At 36.0% G+C, this 14,471-nt stretch overlaps 1 protein-coding gene across 2 annotated transcripts in view; it reads left to right on the top strand.

Annotated features, from left to right (window-relative positions):
* The window catches only part of ABCD2 (ATP binding cassette subfamily D member 2), a 38,923-nt gene that overhangs the window by 2,240 nt on the left and 22,212 nt on the right, over window positions 1-14,471 (top strand). For both annotated transcript variants that reach the window (XM_053943440.1, XM_053943441.1), the window contains exons 2-6: window positions 226-406; window positions 4,866-4,987; window positions 7,787-7,955; window positions 11,045-11,139; window positions 12,580-12,725. In XM_053943440.1, the coding sequence (XP_053799415.1) occupies window positions 226-406; window positions 4,866-4,987; window positions 7,787-7,955; window positions 11,045-11,139; window positions 12,580-12,725 (713 nt within the window). The remainder of the gene's footprint in view (window positions 1-225; window positions 407-4,865; window positions 4,988-7,786; window positions 7,956-11,044; window positions 11,140-12,579; window positions 12,726-14,471) is intronic.

The following is a 14,471-nucleotide window of genomic DNA, read 5'->3' as shown; positions in this document are numbered from 1 at the left end:
GAGGGACAATGGTATAAATAAAAACCAGGTCCACTGACTTCCATAAAGCTGTGCACTTTTGCTGTGAGACTGCAGCACAGTGAGTGTAAAGTTCTACATGGCAGATGTGATTCAGAAGTGACAGCTCTGGGTACTCGATTATTTCATGTACACATGTGAACATATCTTGTATTACACGTCCATCTTTATTTCATTGTATAAATGATTTTATTTTTTTAACTGTAGGTAGAATTGAAACAACTGCAAAAAAGCTACAAGGATTTGACAGATCAAATGAACCTCATTTTGTCCAAACGTTTATGGTACATCATGATAGAGCAGTTCCTGATGAAGTATGTCTGGAGTAGCTGTGGTATGATCATGGTCGCTGTGCCCATCATCACCGCAACGGGATTTGCAGATGGTGGTAATAACATCTTTTTTAATATCTGATTTCTAAATGTTTCTTTAAAGTTATGTCCTCAAAAGACTGTGGTTCCCTTGAGTGCTGTTCACATTGGTTTGTTTTTCACAGACTTTCTTCAAACATCTGTGTCTTACGTATAACTTGCAAGCATAGCAAGTTAGCTGAGCAAATGATCCAACTTGGAGTGTGTGATAAATAGTATGAAGTCAGGACTTAGAGGATCCTTGCATCACACAAGATTGTAATGATTATTGCAGTCTCCTTTTTCATTAGTCACTTTTGGAATGGCAGGCTGATTTTTACAGTATCTCCTTTTACAAATGATACTATAAACTTTCCTAGAGTGCTTATCTTCTCCTTCCATAAACCATAGTGTAATTACAGGTAATTATAGGTAATTTTTCTCTTATTGTTGACGTGTTGGAAACCGCTGATTTTCCCTGACTCTCTGGGAGAAGAGAAGGAAAAATTCAGATTCTAGGCTAGGACGGTATCATTTTTGACATCACAACTTTCCTAGACGTGAAATGAGACTCAAATAATGTTGTTACTGCAGATGCTATTAAAGAAAAAAAAAAAAAGAGGAGAGAACAGGAGAGAGCAAAAAGAAAGGTATTAAGGAGGGCTGTTGGTTAATTTGGTTTAACAGGCTTCCTCATGCACAATTAGAACTTAATATATTACAAATTTCATAGGATTCCTATAACATGAATCCTGCAAAGTCTTCAGAAGGATCAGTTCTAAATTGTGTACTTTGAATTAGGAATTAATTAATTCTTCTCTGTGCAGTAGTTCTGTTTCTTTTATGAAAGTTACATTCCAAATCAGGACTGTCCAAGTGGACAAGCTTGGTGTGAGCTGTAAGATGGCTTTGTGCAGTGCCCATGTGGTTTAGTTGTCTTGCTAAAAAGTTGTGCCAGTGCAGGGCTGGGTGCTCAGCTCCCTGAGCTGCTGCCCATCACGTGCCTTAGGAGGGCACTACATCAGCACCCTGGCTGGCATTCTGGGAGCAGCTTCAAAAATATCAGGATGTCTTGTTCCAAACTGAAGAGGCTATACAAAGGCATTTCACCTCACAGTGAAGGTTATCAGCACAACAGAAAAAAGTGGTAAGAGTCTTTCTGCTAAGATGGGAATCAAGAAAAAGGAGCATTTAACCACATTGCAAATATCTCCTTGGTATTAGAGCATGAATAAAAAAGGACTTGTACTCATGCTAAACTAAATAACATTCCTGTTACTCATGTTTGTTCTTTTGTTAAAAACATTTCAAATGTGGGAGAAAAAAAAGATGCAGCAGTGGCTCACATTGTAAAGCAGAATTATGTTTGCTACCAGCAACCTAAACTATTAAAACATGGGATTTAGTATTGAGGCTTGGGGCTTACCATAATGGTAGTTCACAAAGATAATACTGGCAGCACTGTTGAGACCAGTTTGAGGAATCAAGCACACCTGAAATTACCTGCTTGGGAAAACAGTGCATTTTGCCTCAGCAGATCAGACACAAATTTGTTCACATCTGAAAGAAGAAGCAGTAGATTCTTAAATCACAGTCCTATTACTTTAGTATGAATCAGTCAGGGAAATGTACAAAACTGGTACCATGGCCAATTTGGGATTACAGGTGTAAAGCCATACATTTTGTTCTTGTTCAGGAAGGAGAAAGAAAACGTAAAAAAATAATTCTTCAGTAATAAGAAAAAAGAACCTTCTCTGACAGCAATACTTCTGACTGAAATTTTAAAATTGTGTTATATATTTTTCAGTGAAGAATTTAGGTGGCAAAGACAAGATTTCTCTTTGATAACATTTCTCATTCTTTTTATATTAAACCATTCACATTCCAAATGTTGTGTCTCAGTTTATGGAGAGTATTTGGAGAGTTTATGGAGAGTATTTTTTGAAGCAAGACTTCGATTTCTCTAGACACAGTGAACATTTGTTTTTGTTTATAAAATACGTGTGACTATCAAATAAATGAAAATAGAAATGCTATCTTCTGTATGAAACAGAGACGGTCTGTCTGTTAAAATGTGACATTTTCAAACACAGGAGGCTAGCCATATAAAAAATGTTTTGGACAAAAAGTTCAAGAAAAAATATATTGGTGGGTTATATAATATAAGAGCTTGTATTTTGGGCTGTGAAATGCTCATAAATTCTATATAATTTAAATTTTTTAAATACCCGTAATCTGATTGATGCAGGGACTTGCAGAGATCTTTAAACTCATGCTAGATGAGCTGGCCTGGGTGCTGGAAGCAGCCATCAGTAAATACTGCATTTACATGAGGGAGGAATGTTGCATCAATGTAGTTAAACCATAACTGATTCCTAGATGATTTAATTGTGGTGGTTCTATATAGCATAGGCTGCATGTGCTATAATCCCAACAAGATCAGCAAAAATTGGTTGTGTCAGAAGTAAACAATTTCAAATCCTCTTTTACTAATGAATTAACTGAATTCTCCTTATTCACTAAATGTATTCTTCTTGGAGTGGAAATAACTTTTTGAAGTGAGAGCCACATCAGTAAGAATTTTGTAATCTCTCCTTTGCAAGAACTTTTATATATTTTTTTTAAAAGCATGTCTCTCATTGTGTCTCAGCAAGATTGCCTACAACTAGTTGACAGTGTGCTGATGTAGAACTGAAGTGAAAAAACATCATAATTAGAACCAGGAAAAAGAACATAGATGTTTTATGTGTGTATATACACACACACACACACAGACACACACATACACACACACACACACACACACACATATATATATAGATACGAAAAGTTATGATGTAGCAATTTAAAAAAGTTTTTTATTCATTATTTCACTGTATTTCAGTGAAATACAGTGAAATAATTAATTCCGTGTATTTATTATTATATTAAATCATTATTCCAGTGTATTTCACTGTAATAATAATTAAATAAGAAATAATTACTATATAATTAATAATTTGTTAATATAGAATTATATATTAAATAATTATTCCAGTGTATTTCACTGTAATATAGTGTATTTCAGTGATCTAGTTATGTAGGAATCCTTTAAGGATGTGTAAATGAAAACAGAATAACATTTAGACTTAACTAATAAAGACAGAAAGATACATCTGGCTTTGGTACTGTCTGTAGATTCTCAGACATCAGATTTCTAGAATCTGATTTGTCAGGGAAGTAAGAGTAAGAAAATGCTGTTTGCCCTACTCTTGCACTGCTTGACTTAGCCCATGAAATTTATGGTTGCATTGCACCTGCAAGGAATTCCTCCTAGATTTTCTTGATCATGAGCACTGTGGAAACATGGATGCTAGTAACAATTGCTAGTACAGGAGTTGCCACAGTGGATCCACCTATTACCCTGCCTAGCATGTTTCCTAGCATCAGCTTAGTTTAAAAAAGAAGCTTCAAAAAACTTTAGAAATTTTAGGAAAAAAATAATATCCAGATCCCATTCTGCAAAAGATTTAAGCAATTTATGGAGATATATATAAAGTTATGTGATGCAGAAAACTCTTTAGATCCTTCATTGTAAATATTTTATGTGGAAAATTTTTAAGAGTGGTTTGCTACACCACTGGTTTACTACACCAGTGATTTGTAATTGCAATTATAAACACTGAAACAACGTTTAGCCTCAAAATAGTCAGGCACTTCTTTTTAAATCTTGTTTGCTTCAGGAAACCTTGTAACTTGAATCTATGGGACCCATGGTAGCAAGATGGTATATGTAGATATGTTAAATATACTTACTTCTCACATATCTTCTATAAATTCTGCTGCTGTTTTCTCCTTGCCTAATGCTGCTGACATTCTTATGAGACAAGTCCTTTCTTTGGAGCAAGAATATTCTTGTTAACAGGATTCAGTGTCATAAATAAAGCCTCACAACTTTGTTCTGAGGTCAGATGAAGAGAGAAACTTCATTGTGAGGGAGAGTTATCCTACTGAAACCATGCCTTTGATACCAAGAGAGTTTATTGCTTTCTTACAGAAATGTAATAGTGTTGCCAGATTTACATGAATGTGAATGGTTCCTTCTACATGAAGTCAGTAAATAAGTAAGGCTGAAAATTAATAATCACGAAAATGTTAAAAATTATGTTCAAAATCTGTTTCAGATAATTGCTTAGGTTTCACTTTTTTAATATTTTGAAAAATTTATGTTGTATGATGATATATTAAAAGGAAAATGATCCATGTAGATAAACAGATAAAATAACAAGATGTTTTGCCTAACAAGTTGAATTCCATATGCTCTCACTTACTCTTTTTGACCAAGCTATGGTAGTTACATTCACCAGTTCTTTTTGAAAGGTTGTCTTTATAGAGTTAATTTTTTCTTAAAAAAAGAAAAAAGCTGCTGTATAGTAGCTCACATTGCAATAATAATTTAGTTTGTAGAGATAATTATCAGCAAAATATTCTACCAAAACTTTTTGTTTTTATATTCAGAATTGGAAGATGGGCAGAAACAGGAAATGGTTAGTGAAAGAACAGAAGCTTTTACTACATCACGAAACTTGCTGGTCTCTGGAGCAGATGCTATTGAAAGGATTATGTCTTCATACAAAGAGGTACTGTACATCCTGCATGCATGAAACAGAAGAGGAAAAAAAGAAAAACTATTTACATTTAATATAAAATATTTTAAAAGTAGTGCAGTTTTTAAAGGCAAATTCTACTGCAACTAAATCCATGGAGATATTTGAACTGGTAGTTTAATCTTTAGGGTTAAGTTGACATAGAGTCTAAAGTGCACAATTGCCTGTATGGTGCAATGTGTAGATGTCATTTTTAATACTTGTGTTCAAGTGTCATCAGAGAGCAATTGAAGTTCCTGGAATGTCAGATATAAAGGTTCAAATTCCTTTTCTCTTTGGAGCACAGACCTGAATTTGGGCTGCGTGCCTTCAGTGTACTGGGACTCTTCTGTTGGAACTGTCATAAAAGCATATAATAGTTTAATTGTAAGAGTCTTTAAAGGACTTCTACTCCAACCCCTACCCCCCCATGAGCAGGAACATCTTCAACTATTATTGGATTGCTCAGAGTCCCATCCAACCTGACCTTGAATGTTTCCAGAGATGGGCTATCTCCACCTCACTGGGCAACCTGTTTCTGTATGAAAAACAAGGATAATTGAATTACTTATTTCTGGGCCACTTGAACTGTAAAGCTGTTTTCAGTATCTTGTGAACCTATTAAATTGTAAGTAATCTTTCAAAATAGAGAAATTTTAGCAGGAAAAAGTTCACCTTGGGAGTACAAGTAGTCTAGAAGTACAGAATGTTCATCTAGAAGATCAGAGATGTTAATTAAGTACCTTACCAAAATTCCAGTAGAGCTATGCTTTAATCTGTTGTTTCTCCTGTGGATTTCTTTAAATGCCAGCTGTTAAGCCAAAGAAAAGTGAGTCAGTGCTGTTAATCTCAACATTTCCTTCTGAATGTTTGTTCTTCATATTTTAATTGGTGTTTGCTCATCCCTTTGGTGGGAACCCCTTTTCCCAGTGCAGTGCGAGGAGGAACGCATTAGCTAGGCAGCTAATCAAAGACTATGGATTCTGCAATTTGGAATCCAGCCATAACAGCTACAGCTTTGTAAATTCTCAGAGGAGGGGTAGTTTGGCACCTTCAGATACAGACTTTGACCAAACCAGCGTCTGTGCTGTTTTCAGAAGTCCTTCTAATGGGCTGTGATTTTTAACCCATTCTCTTTTAGCTCCCCTGCTTGATCTCTGGTGTCAAGATACTGCCAGATAACCTATCATACACTGATGTAATATGTGTTTTGTTTTCAGCATTTAAAAGTCATTTATATAATGTGCATGAGGACTTAGAAAAACTGTTTTGTTTTTTTTTTTTGGCAAAAAAGTACCCACAAAATAGTAGAAGAAGAACTGAACAAACTCACTTTGTCTATAACATGGTAAGATACTAATTGAGACAGCATGAGACCAAAGAGCAGTTCTGTGAATGTGCATCTTAATTTGACATTTATGCTTCTCTTTAAAAGACACTGCAGTACTTCAGCCACATTGTCATTCCCATTTTGTGATTCAGGCAGTTTCCAAACCACAGTGTACTTCAACCCATGTCAAGTGGTAGTGCAGTTCCAGTTCTTGCCCACCTCCTCCACCAAGGCAGCCTCCTTCAAGTCAGTGTAATTCACTGTGCAGATGAGGTGGGCTCAACTTTTCTTTGCAGTCAATAGTTTACGTGGTAGTATTTAGTGTTTAAACAAAGTGAGTTTTTACAGTCATGGTATAGAAGCTTACTACATGTTATGGTTCTCCTGGGGTACAGCTGGTATGAGTTTCATTTATCACATGCAGGATTCTCTCCATCATCCTCTGGTGAAATGATGGCCATGTGGCAAGAACTAGTGCTCACTTCTGCGTCTGGCACAAATAGTGAAACTTACAGAAGACTTATGGAATTATTTCCAGTTATTTCAAATAATCTTAGAATTATGTACACCATAATGGGTGAACTCAGTCATGGGGTGTACGTATTTAACCACAGCAAGCCAAGGATTTTATAATCTTGGTCTAATTTTGTGGCTATTCTTGTCATTTCTGCATTTTGTATAAAAATGTATAATTTTAAAACAATCTAATAATACTTTTAAAATAAAAGGCCTTGGCTTAATTATTTACTGCCAGCAGATGGAGGCAGTTCTTTGGGAGCTCTTAAATAGCCCATAAATACGAAGTTACGAGGTCCAGAGATCTGTTGTTTCTGTATTCACCAGGTGAAAATTGTGACAAATGGACCAAAAAAATGGAGAAAGCCTTTTAAGAGACCTCACCATCTTAAAAATGCCCAGTTATATTCTAAGGTGTCAGATTTAGCATGCAGTTGACAGAAGACTCATTTCTGGTTTGTACTGTATTTTAGGTTAGGGTGCCCTGATATGCTGCACTTTTACACAGAAAAGCACACTTCTCCCCCAGGAGGTTTCAGGAATACAAGCAAATAAACATAAGTAATTATAGATGCCATTTTTTTCTCACTTCTGTGGACTTTTATTTTTGCTGGAAAATACGGAGATTTTGATTTTTTTCTTGTGTGCCAGCCTCTTTGCTTTCAGGTATGTTAGTAGCTGTTCTCTGTTCATTGAAGACTACAGAAATCAGCAGTCTCTACCACCTCTTCATTTATTGGAGTTATCATAGCTTACATGGCTTTAGCTCAACTGTCCTGTCTGCTGATTGGTAGGAGCTACAGGTGGCATATGGGTTAGCACAGAATTTCAAGGAATGAAAATCGATAATGTTGATCAGCATTGTTGTTCATGTTGATCTTTGGCCAAACATTTAATTTGTAGAATTTGTGAAGTCTCACTGAAATGAGGCGTTTGTTGTTTCTCAGGTCACTGAGCTAGCAGGCTACACCGCCCGTGTCTATAACATGTTTTCAGTCTTTGACGAGGTGAAGAGAGGCATCTACAAAAGAACTGCTGTTATTCAAGGGTCTGTAAACAGCAGCAGGAGTGAAGACAAGGCAGAGTTACACACTGATGGGCCCTTAGAAATCAAAGGTAATTAATTCATATTTGTATGAATTTCCCAGGGGTGGTGGGGGAGGCATGGAGCAGTGGGACAGGAGGTGAACAGAGGTTTTTTTTTCTGTAACTAATCAGCCTCTCAGCCTTAATGCCCCAGAGGTCATGTTGCCTTTCATTTTAACCCCCTGCTTCCTTATAGCTCTCTCCTTATGGTGTGCTTTTCTAATACACAAAATGGCTCAAATGTTTTCTGTAAAAGCTTTCCATAAAAAGGCATTTCAACTATACTGTTACATGTGATGGTGATGTTAGTATTCTTACACTGACAGTGCCTGTTTTCCTCAGACCATTCATTGTTTTTCAGAAAAAGCTGAGACTGTAACATTTTCATCTTCAACCATCACATTATTTTCTTTGAGTAGGAGGAAAAAAGACAGATTGGTTCAGTAGTTTTTCCCAAAAATACTATGTTTTCCATGATTAAAAATCAGCCTGTGCTCATTTTTTATAATTTAGTGGGAATCTTCAACTGAAAATGACAACTCTCCTCACCTCCCAAATGATCTGATCAATAAATACTTTTTCCCTCCTGACCCCATCCTGTGTGTTTCTAGTGCCACTGTCTTTCTGTCTCCACCCTCCCTGGAGTATTTTCTGTGTACATCCATTCCTTATTGTGCCACCTCTCTCTGCCTCCTGCATCCAGCTTCTCTTTGAGGTACTCAAAGGCAGCTTTTGCAATGGGTTTTTCCTCATTTTCCCAAACATACCATTTCTGGTACTGTCCTCTATGGTGTTGAAAAGCCTTGTTCTCTTCCTTTAGCTTTTGAAAAGTTAAGCCTCAGTAGAGTTAAAAGCCCCAAAGGGCTCTTTGTGAAATAACTTCTTGCAGCGATTTCAACAGTGCTGCCCTTAAGGTCATATTTCTCAAAGGTCCTCTGACAAGGTTCATCATTACAAGGTGCGATGCAGCATGGTGGATAGGTATGGAAATAGCTGATGTCTTAATCTCTTGTAAATCTTGGCAAGACTTGCCTGATGTTAGAAGAAATGGCATTTTATAACTATTGCATTTTGTCATGTGCATGAGAAAAGGTTTGTAGTTCCTGGAGCAATTAATTAATTTGGGGGCTCTTTTTAGATAACTGTGTTTAAAACCAAAACCAAATACAGTTCAGATACGCAAGTGTGCTCTTCATGTTCCCTTTAGGTCTACTATATCTAAACCCCACTCCTCTTTTCTCTGCAACCTTTTCCCAAGATTTCACCCTACAGTCACTTTTCATTCAGTCTGAATTCCTCCTAAGCCATGGTGACTAGCATTTGCTCTTGTGTAGTTGTAGCTCTCAGAGGCAGCTAGCCAAGACCAAGCATTGTGCACAAGGGTTTAAGAAGAATTTAGGCCAGATGAATCTAGGCCACGGGCTCCACATTTTTTATGACAAGTGCTTCTGTAATACTGGTTTTCCTCCTTTCTTTCGGTTGCAATAGTTCAGAAATCCCTGAAGAGTGGATTGTGTGTGGATAAAAGTGCACGTGCTCACATACCTGTGTGTGCCTGCATTGTTAGAGAAGAAAAATCTTAATGCTTCCCCAATGGCTCTTTGAACATGTAATACTTATTTCCCTTTGAATAATCCAGTATAAGTCTTTGTAACTAAGCAATGTCTGTTTTGTGCCTTGCATTTACTGTAGTCAGTAAGTGTGAAAATATGAAAATAATAATAATCTTGTATAGATAATATTATTGTCTTATAGCATATTTAATAATTCAGAATTTTAAAAATTAAACAGAATTTTGTGCATCTTGTACAAAAGTACAATTTTGTACATCTTGTACAAATACTGTCAAATTGTATTTCTGATCACACATAAATATACTTTAAAAGCATGCTAAAGTTGCAATCAAATGCTGTGAAATTAGGATTAGGAAATGAGAATTAAGTTTACTTAATTCTTACTAGCTGACTATATTTTATCATAGATTTATTTTAACTACAGTATCAAAGTAATTTCTTTTTAACAGAAAAACACTTTTTTCCCCATAATCTCATGCTGTTTTAAGTAAAATTTATTTTATGAAAAAAGAATGCTTGGACTGATACATGGCATAAAAAGTTCTGCCCAGGTTGTTATAGTTTGGCAAAGTTAAAAGCAATTGAACAAAGAGCCTCTAAAAGAAGAATGTAAGACTAAACTGTGAAGAAAATGCTACAGAGCCTTCTATAATTAACTAACTTGGTCTTTGTTACATTTTTCCTTGTTCAGATTAGTTTAAGTTATAAATAAACAGCTTTCTAATACAAAGAGAAACATATTTTCTTTGCATCTTGTCTATAAAGGTAATTTCTAATATTTTTCTAGGAATCCAACTGTTTGGGTTCTGTTAGACAAGACCATTAACAGGTGACTGAGAAGTTAGTTTCATTCTTTTACTGTTTCCAGGACAGTTAATATCAAAGTCCTTGTATTACAGAGTATCTGGATGTCCAATAGAGATTGTATATTTAATTTGCCAGAAGTCCAAATGCCAAGTGTATCTACCTGACTGAAATGTTATATGAGTTGCTGCAAATACTTACAAGACACATTTACAGTGTCTGTGGCATCAAAAAGAGATGGAAGCAAGCCATTAAATGTTTTCTCCTTTGCTCTCATTGCTGGAGGAGACTGAAAGGTGCTCCAACTTTCAGAGCTGGTAGTGAGTCCTAATTAAATCCTCAAAGAAGGTTAACTGGTTTGCCTGTGGCTAAGGCTGTCCTTGAGCTTTTCTACTGCTTGGTATTAAACAGCTATTTAAAACAGGATACAGAAAATACAAGTAGAATTTGAATGAACACATCTTTATAGTGCATCATATATTTATGATGCATACTGTGCATTGTGTTTAGGATCAAATTTAGGTTTCATTGCACATTCTTGGCTACTGTTGACAGTGTCTTTTGGACTAGATAAGATTTATTATCCAGATTTTCCATTAGGGGAACCTGGAGCACATAAAAGAGCTGTCTCAAACACCAGTCCTTACTTGAATATATACTTAGTTGTGCACAGAGGTTGTCACAAGGGATTGCTTAATGGAGGGTTTCACAAACTCTAATTTTTGGGTTTTTTCTTTCTAGGGAAAGTAATTGATGTTGATCAAGGAATTATTTGTGAAAATGTTCCTATAATTACTCCGAATGGCGATGTGGTGGTTTCCAGACTAAACTTCAAAGTAAGATGATATGCAAGAATCTTCTGATTGTTGCCATCACATTAACATAAACAGCACAGAATTCATATACCTTATGTTAAGTACTTGGAGGAGCATATGGATAAAAGGGGAAGTCCAGAAAGGTAGGCATAGTAGCTCAATAGAAGCAGACATATGTAGTTTGTCCTGCTCAGAGAAAGAAAAGGGAGGATTTCTGTTGCTGTTGCCAGGTGAAAAACTCACCTGGGATTTTCAAAGGTGTATTATGAGAGTATGCATCCACCTTTAGTTAAATTCAATCAAATTGGGGTGCTTTACTCACAAAGGCTCCTTTAAAAGTCTGAGGCCACAGCAACAGTGAAAAAATCAAACCTGTAGTTTTTCCTGATCACCACAGAGAGCAGTTCTGACTAATAGCTGGCAGCATGGTTCACAAGTCCAGTTGGGGAGCATTTACTCAGCAGAAACTTGTATTTTTTTAAAAAACCTATTCCAGACACCTCTTGGTACCTGCTCAAAGTTTTAATGATTGACCTTTACTGAATTAAACCTAGGTGTATCCTGATCTGATGTTACAGTGCAGATGTTGTTCTTTTTAAAAAGAGTTGAAGTTATCAGAAATAAATTCAACCATTCCAGCAGATCTTTTAATTTAGGTAAAGCAGGATTTTCCTTTTCCTTGAATTAGGAACTGGGAGGAAATGGTCCTAGCTATGGCAAAACTTGCAACAACTTCAGTGTAGGAATTTCAGAATTGTAAAATTAAGCCTTATGATCAAGCAGACATTTCTATTTATTCATTTGTCTCAAGAGACAGAAACAAAGAAAATACAGAAGTCAGTATATTTCTGTAAAACATAGATAATGACATTGTGATTATGTATAAATATACACTCATATGTACACAGGGTAATAGTCAAATGAGTAAAAGAAAAATCACTTGTCATCACAGCCAAGTTAACATAGATAATAAGGTGGGAAATGGCAGTCTGAAATAAATTTTCCAAATCACTTGACTGGCCTCCCATACCTGCAGTTAATATCACAGATAGGCACAATACTGCTTTAAACACTGTTTACACCTTTGGACCTAATCTGCATTAGGACAATTGATTCTGACTGTAATGTATTGATGCTGTAATGTAATCATATTACATATTGCATTACGTGTATATAATAATGTATTACTATAAATATTACTACCATTAACATTAGTTTACATTAGTAAACATTAGTTTACAGAGATACTCAGATATAAAAGAAATTATTTTCATTATCTCAGCCCACATATTTTATCTAATGCCACTGTTTCCAGGATAGTTGCATGAATACATGCAGCTAATCAATGAAATTGGTTGATGATTTTATATAAATGCTTATGTAACCCTTCTTAGGGGTCTTAGAATCTCTTGTGCCACATACACTGTGTCGTAATATCTTGCGTTTTCATCCCCTTTGCAGGTCGAGGAGGGGATGAATCTTTTAATCACTGGACCCAATGGCTGTGGAAAGAGTTCGCTTTTCAGAATTTTAAGTGGTTTGTGGCCTGTGTATGAAGGAGTTCTCTACAAGCCCCCTCCACAACACATGTTTTATATACCACAAAGGTATGTGTCTTGATGAAGGTGGTGCCTCTTACCTGGTTACATGAATTTTGACCCTTCTTCTCATATTTCTAATCTGTGATGTGTACATCCAAGTTAAAAAGTGGTAAGCACAACCTCAGGTATGTGAAGTGTGTTTATAAGAAGAGATCTTTTCTCACTGGTGATGCAACGTGATTAGCTTTCTGAAAGGGCTCAGGTACACTTGTGTTGGAGCCTGTGTTCCTCAGATGGCTGAAGTCCTGGATAATTGGGATCATGGAAACAGGCTGGAGTCTGAAAGAAATTTGAAGTAGAACTATTATATCTCAAATCTGATTTCTTTTAAAACCAAAGATCTAAACAAGTGAGAGTGGTTTGATTCTTAAGTGTCAAAGTAACCAAAACTTAACTTTGACAATGCAAAACACAATCCAACAGTAACTGCAGATTGCCTTTTTAATAATATGTGCTCATTTCACTAATGGAAGCTTGGCTTTGTTGTGCTTTCTTTGTACTCTAGCATGCTGCTGGACTCTCAGTATATACTCTTATGCAATTGGTTCTAGAATATCTCCTTAGAGACCTCTAACTATGTTGTTTTGCAAAAGCAAAGTCAAACACTGAATCTTTGCTTCCTGTAGTTCATTTTTTCCCATGGGCAAAAGAAGTGTTTGTGATAACAGTTGTAGCCTTGTTTAAAGAGTACAAGATATTAAGATGAATGGAACATACTGAACTGATCAGTAGATTTTCCTGTGCTTCCTAGCAGGTGAAGCTAGCAAAGAACACTGCTTTATGATTTTTTCAAATACCTGTATAATTTATTGCTAGCCACTGTCATTTTTCTGATTCACTTAAGACTTTTATTCAGGAGTTTGGAGCAAAATACTTTATTAAATGTTTAAAAAAAAAAACCAACTTTTTCAGTTGTAAGGAAACAGATACTACACATGTTGGCTCTCATTTCCTTAGTTCGATATAAATGCCAGCAAAATTGCACACCTACATACTTGCAGGTTACATTGAGAACAGCACAGGAATATTTCTCAATATCTCTGCACCCTAAATTGCAGTCTAATTACCACTGAGGTATTGATATAAATTGTTGATCATTTTCTGTCTGCTGTGTCATATTGCCTTATTTGCATGGAGGAATGTCTCCTGCAGTCTCTGTTAATTCCATAACCTTTGATCATGACTCTTGATCAAAGCACAAGATCCTAGCACAGCACAAATCTAAAATGTCCATCAGCATTTTCTCTTTCTTGAGGACTGATTCCCATAGAGCCTGGAGTAATACATTGATTGTACTTCTTTCTCCTTATCCATTGTCACTGTTCTTTCTCTCCAGCTTGCTTTTACTGTAATTTGGTTATTTTTGTGAGAGGTGTGTTTCTCCAGTAGCATGCATGGTTTCTTTGTTATTCTGTGTCCCATTCTAGTAGAAGACCTACCCACTTCCTCAGCAGTCACAGCAATGGTCCAATTCTGTATTCTCTCTCTTGCTATTGCTCATTCAAGTAGATCTCTAACATTTCTTTCTTTCAACAGCAGGGTTATCAAATGCTAAAAGGGTGGCAACCAAAGATAAACTAGTATCAAATGTTGTTTGTTCTTTGTCATTTAAAATTTATATACCTATGTCTTGCTGCCTTCTTAATAACGCTAGGACAGTCTGGAATAGAACAGTTTAAAGATTTATCTGGCCCTCCTAAGCTGATTGGTTTTGCATACATCTGCTCTATTTCTGGTATTTTATTTGGGGTT

Source organism: Vidua chalybeata, chromosome 5, assembly GCF_026979565.1.
Source record: "Vidua chalybeata isolate OUT-0048 chromosome 5, bVidCha1 merged haplotype, whole genome shotgun sequence".
Classification (NCBI taxonomy): Eukaryota; Metazoa; Chordata; class Aves; order Passeriformes; family Viduidae; genus Vidua; species Vidua chalybeata.
The sequence above is the reverse complement of the archived record's forward strand: the minus strand, read 5'-3'. Positions and strand labels throughout refer to the sequence as shown.